We start from the raw sequence: 14,773 nt of genomic DNA, 5'->3' as shown, positions 1-14,773 counted from the left end.
TTACTTATTGATTGTCAAATTAAACACTACCACCGATTCGAAAAAATACTCCGACGTGAGAAGACTCGGCGAAAGAAATTCAGAGGTTTGTCAATCAGTTGAAGTCTTGAAGACTTCCCATCCAAATATATGTACATATAAAAATACACCTAATGGTTTTGAATTACTAAAATATTCTGTTCAAAGCAAAATTATATTTATTTATTCGCCCGTAAAATCGTCTTAAACATTGCAAGCAAATTTGTTGGTACAAAATAAATCGTTTGTACGATTAAATCTTCAGTAGTGAACCCGCAGAATCGAATTAACATCGTGTGAGAATCAATGAAAGTAACGGTTTGCTTCTACTATTTATTTCACAATACGAAAGGCTATCTGTAAATGTAAAAATTCGCTTAAGTAAACTTATCTTATTTTTTTCGTTTGATAAATTAAGTACCGCCTGTTTTTTTTATTACGTAATTTATTCTTTGTAATAAACTTTGCTTACATAATTTCATCAGGCGTAACGCATTTGTTGACGTAAATTTAATTTGTCGTTTTATAAAAATTACATATACATTTTACGACTTTACCACATGCAAAATATTCGTTTAAAATAACAAATAACTTTAACAATCAAATAAATGCATTGTGAAGTGAATAATAATTCAATTGGTGTTTTTATTAAAATGTTTTATGTGTAGAACAAAATTGTGTTTCAATATTGGCTACCACTCGTATACCTATATCGTTATCTAATAAAAAAATATATAACTGTAAGTACTAAATAATAATTATATCCCGTCATTAATAAATGTATATAGCTAACTAAAACACAACATATTAGTTTGACCCTTAAGTAGTCATTTAAAAAAAAAAATAGAAACTCCATTATGAAGGTTATTTTTTTTTTATTTTGATATCACTGGCTTAATATAGTTTAATTTAAGTGCAAGCATAGAAGCGAACGTGCGCATTTAATGGTATTTTGCCCAAATTATAATCATAGTGCAGGATTATTATACCAATTAAAGCAAGTAGCTTATTAGTTAAGTTTATTATTTGGCAAGTATGTGCTACTATTAGGAGAGAGAAAATTTTAAATGACATTGCAATTTGTAGGTAAATTAGTAATAAAGTTACAATGATATCCCATAGTATGCTATGCTAAAATATTTTATTAATAGTAATATACTATATACATATATATGCAATAATGATATAGAGAATAAAATAATTATGATAATTGAGAATATTCCGATATCAAATTTATTTTGCAAATAATTATACAGGTTCAATTATACGAGGAGAATTGTTTTATACTACAATATTTATTACATCAAAAAAATATGCCCAAAAAACAGGTATATTTTTTATATCGCTCCACAAATAATACAAAAATATCTTTCCTCTTTAAATTATTACGACGTCATATACAAATAAACTTAATTAAATATAAGATAAAAAAAATACCATCGATTTTTAACAAACCGACAATAAAGTTAAGTATCGATTGAAGGGATGCAGTGAATTCCATCAACCGTAAATTCCATTCCAGGGAACGCCAAGGGGTTTAATTGTCTCGTGACGTCACACTACCTTTGTGTCTCAGGAAGTCTGCGTTCATACCTAGTGCTCTCATTCACAGCTTCGTGTATAGAGATTGCTTGAATGATCTGCACCTTTGACATCGTTCTGTTATTAGATTACACTTGAAGCAATTATTCATTCTAATTTCAAGATAAATGTTATTTTGTTTACTTATACTACAACTAGCTTTTATGATCTTAGGGTAACGGCAGACTTAGAAATTTTTGAAATATAGGCTGATGTATTTTAATTTTTTCATTCACGTTTTAAGGTAACAATTATTATTTTTTTCTGGCCTCGGTAGACGGACTCTCTAATGGACCACCTGATGTTAAGTAGAACTAAGATGTTATGTCCCTTGTGCTTCTAGTTACGCTGGCTCATTACCCTTCAAACTGGAACACAATAATACCAAGAAGTAATTTAAGTGTCAGAATATATGATTCATATCAATCATACGTACCTACCCAGACAGCACAAAGTCTGTCACCAAGTCAGGATCGGCCTTAACCGTCTAGACGCCCCAGGCTGGACATGCATTCGGCGCCCTTTTATATGATCAGGGAATGGGAAGGTCAAAGACGGCCCTTAGAAAATACAGGGCGACATGTTTTTTTGTGATCGAGTACCGATTCTAACGATATGCATAGAGTATTGAGTGTATGTAGGACGGAGGAGGCAGGAGACTACAGATATCGGCGACCCCCAATTTGACGCCCTGAGCCCTCGCCCCATCGCTCCCCTCCCTAACGCCGGCAATGCACCGACTGAATTCTTTAAATAATTATGGCTATTGAAGCCAAGAAGACAAGATCGTATACTTTCCCTTAACTAGTAGATACACTGAAATGAATAACGTTATCTAATTCTGATAGAATATATTTACAAATTCTGGAACCACTGGTTCGACACACCCTCGTACTATAAATTTTTGAGATATTTTTTTTTTACTGTATTACAGAATTGAATATATTCCCGGGGCACTATTGTAAATGTTTTTCATTATATTGTCACGCGAAAATGGTGCCGTGACATTTTGTCATCTGAAATGATATATCAAAATAATAATCTGAAGACATTTTTTTTTTTTTCTTCTAACAATCTAATTTGATTTTGGATATTTTATATAGGTTAGTTTGGTTCATATAAACTATATCCAAAATGTTTTCGAAGGTCAATCTTGTTTACACCTTTAAAGACGTATCACGTTGAATGTTACCCACATCAGATATTAATTTTAAATGCTTAGTGATAAGTTGATGTCGTAACTTTTTCAATAAATTAATAAATAAAATAAAATAAGTACAATATTTGTTTAATATTGGAGCTTTTAATTCTATCCTTAATAAGCCTACGAGTATTTCAAGAATTAAAATTTATGAATTTGTTAGTGATTCTCTCAAACTGATTTAGTCATACTTTTTGAACCAAATTTGATTTAATTTAGCGTGTAACGATGGGGCCGATATATAGGCTGATTATAAAGGCCCCTTAAAATACTAGAATAAAAAAATATGTGAACAGTTTTATGTCACTTACGATTAATTATGCCACGATCATAAATTACCATAGACATGTATCAACCATATAGAACCAACCGCTTTCGATTTGTCCTTACAGAGTAGCTCAAGGAATTAAATTCAGTTATTGCATTGTAACTAGCGCCAAAAGTGTCAAAAACTCCAATTCAATCGTTTCAGTGTAACTGGATTAAAATTGGATTCTTAAAATTGCCCTCAAACACTAACAGTTGAACCAAAATAAGAATTTGTAAAAATATTAAGTACTTTAAAAGTTTAAGAATCAGCCCATAAATATCCCACTGCTGGGCTAAGTCTTACTCTCCCTTTAAGGATGGAGGTTGGTGGATACACAAGTGGCACAATGTCATTGAAATTGGACACATATGTACAGTTTGCCTGACGATATTTTCCTTGAGTGAATTGTAAACAAAAGACACATGAAAATGTAGTGGTATTTGTCTGGACTTGAACCCGCAATAATCGATTATGATACACACGTTCTAACAACTGGGTCATGTCGTCTCTAAGTATTTCTCGGCATTAAATAGATAAATAAAAATTACATTAGAAGTGTTATCTGGAAGAAGTATATACAATATAGTCGTTACTGTTTTATTTAAGCTCAATAATACAAAAATCAGTCAATCTACATTTTCACTTAGGGCAATCTTCCTTCTGCACACATTTGCCGCTGATGGTGTCTCTGACGGTGGGAGGGTCGCAATAGCAAGCTGAATAATCACAGATTTTACCGTTTTTATTTGCTACAGGGGCTGGATTATCACAAGTTGCTTCGGGGGTCAAAAAACCACATCCGGTGGTATACGCATGAGTACCGACCTCACACTCTCTTTGACCTGTAAATTAGAAAATATATTAAAATTTATAAGCGTCAATAGCGCAATGGTTTACGGGCCGCCTAACGATGGAAAAAGTCGCAGGATCGATCCTGACCTCTTGGGTTATTGTCGGGCTACTCCTAACACAATTGATAATAATCTTAAAAAAAGGGGTAAATATTCCTTAATTAATTTAGAGCATTACTAGTATTCTTTTAAAAAAAAGTATTTTAAAACCTAATAATTATCCCCCCCCCCCTCCAGACAAATAGGAGGATGGTGATAAGTAATAAATGTTCCAAACGTTAATATCAAATCATTAGCGGGTCCTGCATGTTTTATGCAATGCAATGTTTTTCAATTTTAATTATTGGATTAATAATAAATATATAAATAAATATGAATAAGTATGCACTATTTCATTAAATATGACAGTTTCAGGTTTCATTCAGTGTAGAATATGTTTTATATCAGCGAACAACCTCATTGGCGTAATCGATAGTACTAGTGATCGCCCATTGGTCGAAATTGATTGCCAATAAAAATATAAGATAAATTAACTCGAAACACGGGAAAAATTAGGCTCAGCAAAACGGTACCTTGACATTGTTGCCATATAACAATAAAAATAAACCCAAAGAAATGTACATACGCGTTTTTTATGATTAAGTTCGTCTAAACGTTTGTTGTCATTGGCTGTATGAACGTAATTTATTTAATATTAAATATTATGTATATTAAATGTGCAGCTAAATATTATATTTTGGACTCTCTGAATAAATTTTAACAAATTCATTCTACATATACGCGAGGCTGTAAATCACTTGGCCTTAAGTTGAAATTCCGAATCTATTTGAACAGAAAAACTCAATCATTTGTTATTGTGTAGACATGACGCCCACTGTGTGTGCTGTGCGTCATATTATATTTGAGGAGTTATTTATATTAAACTCATGAGCAAACTACGATTTCATTTATTATTCATTTTAATTCTGATATAATATGTTCTATTATATTTAGTTTCTAGTTCTGAATAGTCTGTTAGAACACACCTTATCCATTATTCAGATATTAATAAGGCTGATCACACTGTTACAATTTATCACAGACAATAAAGCGATGTCATTTACGTATACGTAAGTAAGATAATTTATTTTTGTGTTATAGTAATTGTAACTGTATATATTTGTTTTTTTTTTTAACACAACCTACAAATACATTATTTAACAAGCTTTTTTTTTAACTGGCAATGTTAGTATGTACGGGTGAAATCTTGCAACTCAGTTCAGAATTTATTTAACGCCAAAATGAAGAAAATAAACTTCAACTCTAAAACTTTTACTGTTAACTTATTTAAGTAATCGTATTTAATTAGTTTGAAAATTTTAATAGATAAAATTATTTACATCCATTTTTTTAATTTAAATCCCGCGACAAGCTTCAATATCGTATAAATTGTGTCAAATGTGAAATAACATTATATGTTAACAGGAAAAGGTTCAGCGTAATAGATTTTTTTTTCTTTTTAGCGCATAAGCGCAGATATTAGTACTTTAAGAAATGTTAGTGGTTTCTCATATTAACAATGCGTAAATCTTGGGAACTAAGATGTTATGACCCTTTAGCCTGTAGTTACAACTGTAACACTTTGACGACCTACGTAGTCGAGTAGTGTGAACACCGGTTTTCATGGGTACGCCACTCCGAGGTCCCGGGTTCGATTAAAAGAAAAAAAAGTTAATTATATGCTGTCTTGGGTCGGGGTGTTTGTGGTACCGTATTACTTCTGATTTTCCATAACACAAGTGCTTTAGCTACTTACATTGGGATCAGAGTAAGGTATGTGATGTTGTCCAATATTTATTTATTTATTATTTATAATACTTGCAACAAAAAAATTGCAAGACAATTGTAGTAATGTTTGTAATATTCCTAAACAGCAATTACATAGATGATTAATCACATTCAAGTCAACAATATTATATGGACCATTCAATTCGCTATTCCATTTTAGTACTTATGATTTTAACTTTAGAGTTGATTTTTAATTAACGAAAATTCGGGGTCAAGATCAGAACTCATTCCAAATGTCAAGGTTCCGATTTCAGTTTGTAACTTGAACGTATCTTTATGTTTACAAACGAATTTATCCAAAGTACAAATCATGGATTCTTGATTCATAATTTTACCAAGAAAATACTAAAACGAAGGGCATAGACAAATCTATATACTCTATTCTGGGTGATGATTACAGTAACGCTAGAAAACATTCGTTTATTTATTCAAATCAATAAAATTTAAGGTTTTGTCTCTGATTTGATCTGATCTGTTTATCTGAGGGTAATATTGAAAATTACAAAAATTTATAACAGAATTATAATGACTGTGTATTCTAAGTTGCCGCTTAGACTTTATTTCAACAAAATCGGTTAAGCCTATCAATTTAAAAATAAAGGGTTTTCCCGTACAAGCTTCAACTGTTTCAATTTTTTTTATTGGACTGTGACGGTCTAATAGCAGGAGGCTACAGTCATCGATGCTGATTCTCTGCGTAGCAAAATAAACTAAGGATATAATGTCGCATATTCCCTGATAAATGACGTAAATGAGAAAGTAATGATTCATAATAATGTTATGATACTTCAAGTTCGATATGTGGTTCGTGATATAACGCGTGTAAAGCCGCAGGTTCGGCTAGTTTATTATAAGCACTCAAACCCTATTAAGATTATGTATTATGTATGTATATGTATGTATATTTGTCGTTATCAACGGATAATAATAAGAAACTTGTTATGGAAACAATATTAAGATAAGTAATGTATTTATATTTATGTCAGTAAATACTAGCAATGCGTTGCGACGTCACACGCGAAAAATAAATATAATTTTTTTGTTGTTAGGACTTCATGTCAGACCATCTGTGGAAATCACCCACCGGTCACTTATTCTAGCGAGATTTGTTTTTTTTAGAACTAATTGACCGAGCTGCTGCGGATCCCTAATACACATCTTACGATCTCCTAAGGGGTCTTTGAAGCATACTTTAAGAAACCATGTGTTTTAAATATATGTATGTGTATATTAGTTCGAATTTTGATATTTTTCTTATAGAATGGCTGTATAGAAATTATATGTGATGTGAAGTGATGAAAAGTCATCACTTTTAATATACGTATAGACGACAAATATTGAAAATTAAATTTATTTTTATTTAAATGCCACAAGTTATCCTTAGCTGTAATTTTTTATTGTTTTGCAAATTTTATCATATAATTAAACTGTGAAATTTCTTGTCTCTTCCTTGAGATGTTTACGCGTATATATAGGTATTTATGTGTTATCTATGAAGATATATAAATGGATAGGTTAATGGGTGAATTTTGTCTTATTTTGATGGACCTTAAATGATTGCTGACACGACGTTGATTCACAACAAAGGTCAAATGTGCAAGGTACAATTATAGTAACGCAAAAGTGTGCACGCAAACACAACTGCACAAATCACAACAGTAGGTATATTTGGTCGTTTATTCAACACATCTGAAACCACCTGAATTAATTTACGTGTCGGTGTTCCGTGCTTTAAGGATCGCATAGTTAATAGTATAAATATCTAAACTCGGAGTTCCTAGTGGATGTCTATACCCTATAAGGAACCTGCCAAATTTTCAAAAATGTAGGTGTTATAGTTTCTGAGTTTTCGTGATTAATCGGCGTGTGGTATTTCGCTTATAAATATTACATTACATTAGCAGCCCGTAAATGTCCCACTGCTGGGATAAAGGCCTCCTCTCCCTTTGAGGAGAAGGTTTGGAGCATATTCCACCACGCTGCTCCAATGCGGGTTGGCGGAATACACATGTGGCAGAATTTCGTTGAAATTAGACACATGCAGGTTTCCTCACGATTTTTTCCTTCACCGGTGAAGGAAAACATCGCTTATAATTAAGCACAAATTAAGCACATGCAAACTCAGTGGTGCTTACCTGGGTTTGAACCCGAAATCATCGGTTAAGATGCACGCGTTCTAACCACTGGGCCATCTCGGCTCTTATAAATATATAGATTTATTATTGCCCTTTATTATTTGTTTACCATAACGAATTATGTGCAAATACAGGGAAAATCTCACCAACTACCATCAGGACTTAAACTTGTATAGCGTTGAATATTTGTTGACATCGATGTCAAGATCTACAGACGAAAGTCTTATTTATTTATTTATTTATCCTTTATTGCACCCAAACTTAAAACTAAAAATTACATTATTGCTACACAAAGTTGCATGAGGTGCAACAGGCGGCCTTATCGCTCAGCAGCGATCTCTTCCACGCAACCTTTGGGCAGAGGAACATAATGTTTACATATATGGGAAGGGTACAGTAATTTAAGTCATAATATAATACATACATAATATAATATTACACAATACACAGATAACAATTAATATATAATATAAATATATACTATAATAAATATTTACATAAATAAATACATAAAATATATATATAAAAAAATGAGATATAACAGAACAAAAAATAAAAACGACAACACGACTGCTTAATGCAACAAGTAAAAGTCCTTAACCATTCTTTTAAAAACGGCTAATAGCTAAGGGTAATGAGTTCCAAATTCGAGAAGCTTCAACAGTGAAGGACTTAGAATAATAAGAAGAAGAGTGGGAAGGAATGGAGAGAATTAAATTTTCATTCGAGCGAAGAGCGCGCTTATGAGTCTCCCTGAGGAGAGTGAAACGCTCTTTAAGATAGAAGGGTGTCGCTGGATTAAAAAGAATGGAATAGAGAAGAGATAAAATCTGAGTATTCCTGCGAAGACGAATAGGGAGCCACTTGAGTTTTTGGCGAAATTCGGAAACATGATCATATTTGCGTAAACCAATCGCTCAAGTTTATTTAATGGCTCCTCAATTCACTTAAGTTAGTATAACAAGTGTCAGCATAGTCAAGAATAGGTAGAAGGAGAGATTGTGCTAGCGTAACTTTAGTTGTAATGGGTAGAAAGTTTTTCAATCTTCTTTTTACCTTTAAGAAAATACAAATTTATTTGTAAGTGCGTAGTATAATTATTGTTTTTGTCGTGTTTTTATTTTTGAGTATTAAATGGGTTTTGTTTATTTTAATACATTTAGCCGTTATTTTGTTCTATGTTTATGGTAGTTTATGATATTAAGCTACCATTATATTTAATTTAAGAGAGTAATTATTTTAATTAAATAGTGCTGTAAGTCCCTGTAGTGGTGTACCACATTGCATCAGTCCGTGTATTTTTGATTAGTTTGTGTTTTTGAATATGTTCTTGTTAGGGTTATTTGCAAGCTCGCGTACCACCCTCTCATTGTTGTGTTTCGGTTTGAAGGGTGATTGAGTCAATGTAACTACGTAAGGTTATTATTTCTTACATCAACAAGGTCTATAGGCGGTGGTGACCACTATCCATTACATAAAATAATTGATTGCGTTTAATATAAATAAATAAACACCGATATTCCGAAGAACAAAATTATCTTATCTATTCTAGAAACAGGGGAAGTCAAGATATTACTCATTTAACATTTTATTATTATATCATTTATTTCTGTTACCAGAAAAGTATTTAATACAAGTAAAAAGTGATATACAAATAAATATATTACTTTCAGATGAAAGAGGTTACGTCCAACAGACAAGAAAGAGAGAGAAGATCTTAATTACATAGCTACAAGCTAATAATAGTTATATGAATTATTTCACGAATTAGAATAATGGCAGAAAATTTTCGTTCAACTTAAATTACATAAAAATAAAAAGAGTTGCTTAGTTACAATAACTTGTATGTAAACAAAATAATATACTAATAATAATTAATTCTAAGCTTATAGACAATATGTCTAATTTTTGTTACTAAACTCTAATACATATAGTATATTCCCACCACAAGAGGCCAGAAGCCAAATAAACAACATTTGACATTGATTTGACGCGATGTCATTGGTCGAGAGCTGACATTCGTTATGGATTTTCGAAAAAATGACGTTTTGAATGTCAACGAAACACATCACGTCAAACTGAAACAATTATACCGTTTCGTAGTTTTTTTTAATTGATATAATGACAAAGTTTCGTCCAGCTGAGCCTAATTTTTTTTTCATTCGTATTTTAAATTAAAATATCTCGTAGCAGAATCTCCAATCTGATGGAGTTATTCTATATTTTTTATTAGCAACGAATTACGGTCGAATTTACACCAACGAGCAACCACGAGTATTTTTTTTATTTTTATACTAGCTATGCCTGCGACTTCTTGCACGTTTGAATTTAAGTTATTTGGACATTGCAGCCTGCCTTTATTTTTATTTTATATATAATTCTAAAATAAAAGTAGCCTAAGTTACTCCTTATTACACCCGCTATCTGCCAGTGAAAGTCGGTCCCGTCAAAATCGGTCCAGCCGTTCCAGAGATTAGCCAGAACAAACAGACAGACAAAAAATTGTAAAAAAATGTTATTTTAGTATATGCACCGTGTATACATTAATATGCATTTAGTAAAAAGCGGTCATTTTAATATAACAAACAGACACTCCAATTTTATTATATGTATAGATTTGGATCTCCACAGACATTGCCTTTGGTGAATAATATCTTTTATTTCTATTGGTGCCTTAATGTTTTTATAATGAGACAGCCTCACAATTTAATTTTAAGATTTTTTTTATGAGTCTACATTGGTCGTAGTTTCCAGGCGATATCTTCGTTTACTCGGAACCTTGAAGGAGTGTTATTTGGAATTATGGACTCCTCAGCCGGTCGGAATATTATTGGGGCAGTCTATTTATAATCCGATCATATCAACTATGGATCGGTATTTTTGGTTTGTAAGCTATTTAAAATGCACAAGCCGATTAATAGAGATTCCTTACTTTTTTTGGGTCCATTTGTTAACGTTGGGGGTACATGCTCTGAATGTAAAATCTAGCTAATTTAAAACGTTATTGTCATATGAAATTGTGATAAAATTGTGATAACCGCATTAAAAGTCGACAACAATCTGAATTGTTGTAATGTAATCATATCATATAAATATTCAGAAAAAAAAGCAACTTAACTGACGATTTTTTGAGTAAATAATTTTCCATTCGGTTCGTCTCAACAAAATTCAAATATCGAACCGGTTGTCACTTGTTTTTTGTTTTTATTATAAATAAAACGTTGATAAGTACTTACATCTTCCCATCACATAAATACACCCTCGTGGATACAAGGAGGTCTCCGCCAATGATAATCCGACAAATGTCAAAATACACAAAAACATAATAGATTTCATTTTGATAAAATGTTTATTTGATCGACCGTATTATACGAGGGTTTGAAGCTATTTAAGACGATTCGTTGGACGTACGACTTTAAATAGCCTTTATGATTGCATCATATCGATGTTTTTTATCTTTATATGTACATATATGTTTGTATTGTATGTCTGTTTGTATTATAAATTGAGGATAATTTTGATACCGGTTATTCCAAGTTCGCGCGGTTTAAATATAGATTTTTATACTAGCTATTTCACCCGGCTTCAAATGTTTATCCATATTTTTTTTGGCAATTTGATAGTAGATGATAGAGTAGTTTGATATTCTACCGCCAAACAGCAGTACTCAGTATTGTTGTGTTCCAATTTGAAGGATGACTAAGCCAGTGTTACGGACACCAACTAAATAACATCTTAATTCCCAAGATTCGTTGGGCATTTGTGATCTAAGGAATTGTGAATAATTCTCGCGGCGCCAACGTCTATGAGTAGTGGTGACCATCGTCCGTCTACCTAAATATTTAATAAAAAGCTGAGCATAACTGAGTAACGTTTAATGAGTAAAACCGCGCTGATCACCTTGTCGTAATAAATGAGTTGAAATACTAAAAAACAAAAAAAAAAACTCTCTTATAAAATTAGTTCGTATTATATTACCCTCGGCAGGTCCACATCGTAAAACCGGCTTAAATTTATCGAATATTTATTAACCTGTACTCATGCGGTCGTTTTATAGTAACTAGCGACACGCCCCGGCTTCGCACGGGTGCAATGCTGATGCTAAATATACTACAGAATGTCTTACAACGTTCACAGCTTTTTGTCATTGTATGTCATATCTTCGAAAATATCCGTTTAAATTACATGCTTAAGGGGCCATATTGATCTATATTAAATGGACAATGTATTACAGATATTTAATTGGATATGGATTAATGCTGTATTGCGTAAAATATCTTCGAAAATAAGCCATCATTTCTCGTAAAAAGCAAAGGATAAAAATGATTATTGCGGGTTATCCCTAAAAGATAGCCTAAGATATACCATCGCAGGCTTTTTTGAAGACCTTTTTAAGGTATACAATACTGTAGTACATTATTTTGGTCTATCTCACAGGGTTCAGCCAGCGTTTGCAAGGTAAGCGCAAAAAATGTGTTTATTTACGACATCACTTCAGAAACCTCTATTATCAGTGTTTCTCTAATATTGTACATGTACTTTACCTTTCTCTTAAATCATTCTATCTATTAAAAAAACCGCATAAATATATTGTGTAATTTTAACGATCTACGCATATATAGGGACAAACAGCGATAAGCGACTTTGTTTTATACCATGTAATGACTAGTTTTTGCTTGCGGTTTCGGGCTTAATACCAAATTTCATCAAACTCGGTTCATTGGTTTGGTCGTGAAAGCATAACAGACAGACAGACAGAGTTACTTTCGCATTTATAATATTAGTGCAGATATAGTAAATTAAGTGTGCTGGTTTTTTTTTTAAATAGATAATTATTCAGATCGTAATCATTTCTCTGTGTTGGATTGACTTTTTAGATTAGATTTTGATAGAGTTTACACTTAAATTTAGAAAATTATTCCTCTAGCTACCTCGTAGTAATAACTTATTCTTTGGAAAATTGAGGAAACTAGCCTTCTTTTACGGTCGAAGTTGTCGTAGAATTGAATTGAATTTGAAATTGTTGATATAATAGGTAATTCGGACCTATTCATTTATGTTAAACTAAATGAAATATACATAACAATTATAAGAAATGGTAATAGATATACAAATCACCCTCTGATTTCGTTGTTATTAGCTTTTTTTTCCTAAGCTATAAATCAAAAGATTGTTTTTTATTTACATCGAAATATTAAATAAGAATACTGGGGGAGTCTTCGGCTTATTTTTTCAGATTAATATATCAATATATTTTAACGATTTATTTACGTAATCGATACGATTAAATCGTGATGCAAACTCTCTGTGGCCTGATAAATCAGGATTAAGACGTTGTGCTGGACGGACCTATGCCCCTTTTCTTAAAAGTTACAAAGCACAGGGATGTGAAGTTTTCAATCGTCAAAACAGGTATTGCCCAATCACCTCTCAAGTGCGCCAGTGTAACTACAAACACAAGGGACTTAACATCTTAGATCCTAAGGTTGGTAGAGCTTTAATTAATAAAAAAATGGTTAATATTCCGTAGTGTTTAAATGTTAGGCCCTGTGGGTAGATGTGAGGAAACCTGCATGTGTCTAATTTCAACGAAATTCTGCCACTTGTGTATCCACCAACCCGCATTGGAGCAGCGTGGAATATGCTTCTCCTCAAAGGGACAGGAGGCCTTAGCCCAGCAGTGGGAAATTTACAGGCTGTTAATGTAAAAAATGTAACAAAAGGGTGTTTAAATATTCGCGTAAGCATTAACATTAAGTACACATCACTATCAATATACATATCGACATTGATGCACCCTTATTATAAGATTTCCCATTTGCCAATCACCTATTTGAATATATATTTAGAATCTGGAATTAGTAAATTTAATACAAAACATAATCGAATTAAAACCAAAGATACTGATTTCATTTATTGTACATTCGAAATTATTAGATTAAATGAAATTCTCTAGTACGAAAATCCTATCAGGATTTCAAGTGAAATAAACGCTTATGATGAAATTTCACTGCCTGTCCGTCTGTCCGTCATGGTTTACTTTCGACGTAATTACTTATAATAAATGGAAATTTTGTTACTGTTATTGCCCTTGTTATGTTATAAGAAATTATTAATATATTTATTATATAAACGGAAGGGGGGTTAATGTCATGGCTTAATAATATAAATCATAAGGTATGTATATACTTTATGTCTTTCAACTTTTATATAGTAAAATTAAATTATTTCTGTTATTATCAAGAGTATTATTATAGTCAGAGATACAATCTCTGTGCTTGCGATTATTGCCGACGTTATAAGTTAATGGTAGATTAAGTATTGTTAGGTATTATTAATTTTATATACAAGATTGTATATAAATATAGACTTCCATTACTTTGCTATTGTTACTGGATACGGAAGGCGGAGAACAATTTTTTTATTTCAATACTAGTTTGCAGGATGATTGAGCCAATGTACTTACAGGCACAAGGAACATCTGAGTCTCCAAGGTTGGTGGCGCATGATTTTTCGGAATGATTAATATTTTTACGACTCCATTATTTTTAGGCGTTAGTTTCTTCATTAATTGGTCCATTTGTCCATATGTATACCTATTTAAAAAAGAAACTGTAACTATAATGCTTACGATGTCTATCCACCCAGAAATAATAGCAGTAGACAAATAGAAGTGGCTTTTGTGCTAATGAGTCGAGATGGCCCAGTGGTTAGAACGCGTGCATCTTAACCGATGATTTCGGGTTCAAACCCAGGCAGGCACCACTGAAATTTCATGTGCTTAATTTGTGTTTATAATTCATCTCGTGCTCGGCGGTAAAGGAAAACATCGTGAGGAAACCTGCATGTG

The 14,773-nt window shown here is 32.2% G+C and overlaps 1 protein-coding gene across 1 annotated transcript; it reads right to left on the bottom strand.

The window, feature by feature from the left end:
• Nucleotides 1-3,693: 3,693 nt before the first annotated feature.
• Nucleotides 3,694-11,320, bottom strand: LOC125071495. Its single transcript, XM_047681765.1, has 2 exons — nucleotides 11,160-11,320; nucleotides 3,694-3,952 (listed from the first exon to the last, which is right to left on the bottom strand). The coding sequence occupies exons 1-2, from the start codon at nucleotides 11,257-11,259 to the stop codon at nucleotides 3,750-3,752; spliced, it is 303 nt and encodes a 100-aa protein (XP_047537721.1). The 5' UTR covers nucleotides 11,260-11,320; the 3' UTR covers nucleotides 3,694-3,749.
• Between the last annotated feature and the right edge of the window lie 3,453 nt (nucleotides 11,321-14,773).

This window comes from Vanessa atalanta, chromosome 19 (genome assembly GCF_905147765.1).
Source record: "Vanessa atalanta chromosome 19, ilVanAtal1.2, whole genome shotgun sequence".
NCBI classification, from domain to species: Eukaryota; Metazoa; Arthropoda; class Insecta; order Lepidoptera; family Nymphalidae; genus Vanessa; species Vanessa atalanta.
The sequence above is the reverse complement of the archived record's forward strand: the minus strand, read 5'-3'. Positions and strand labels throughout refer to the sequence as shown.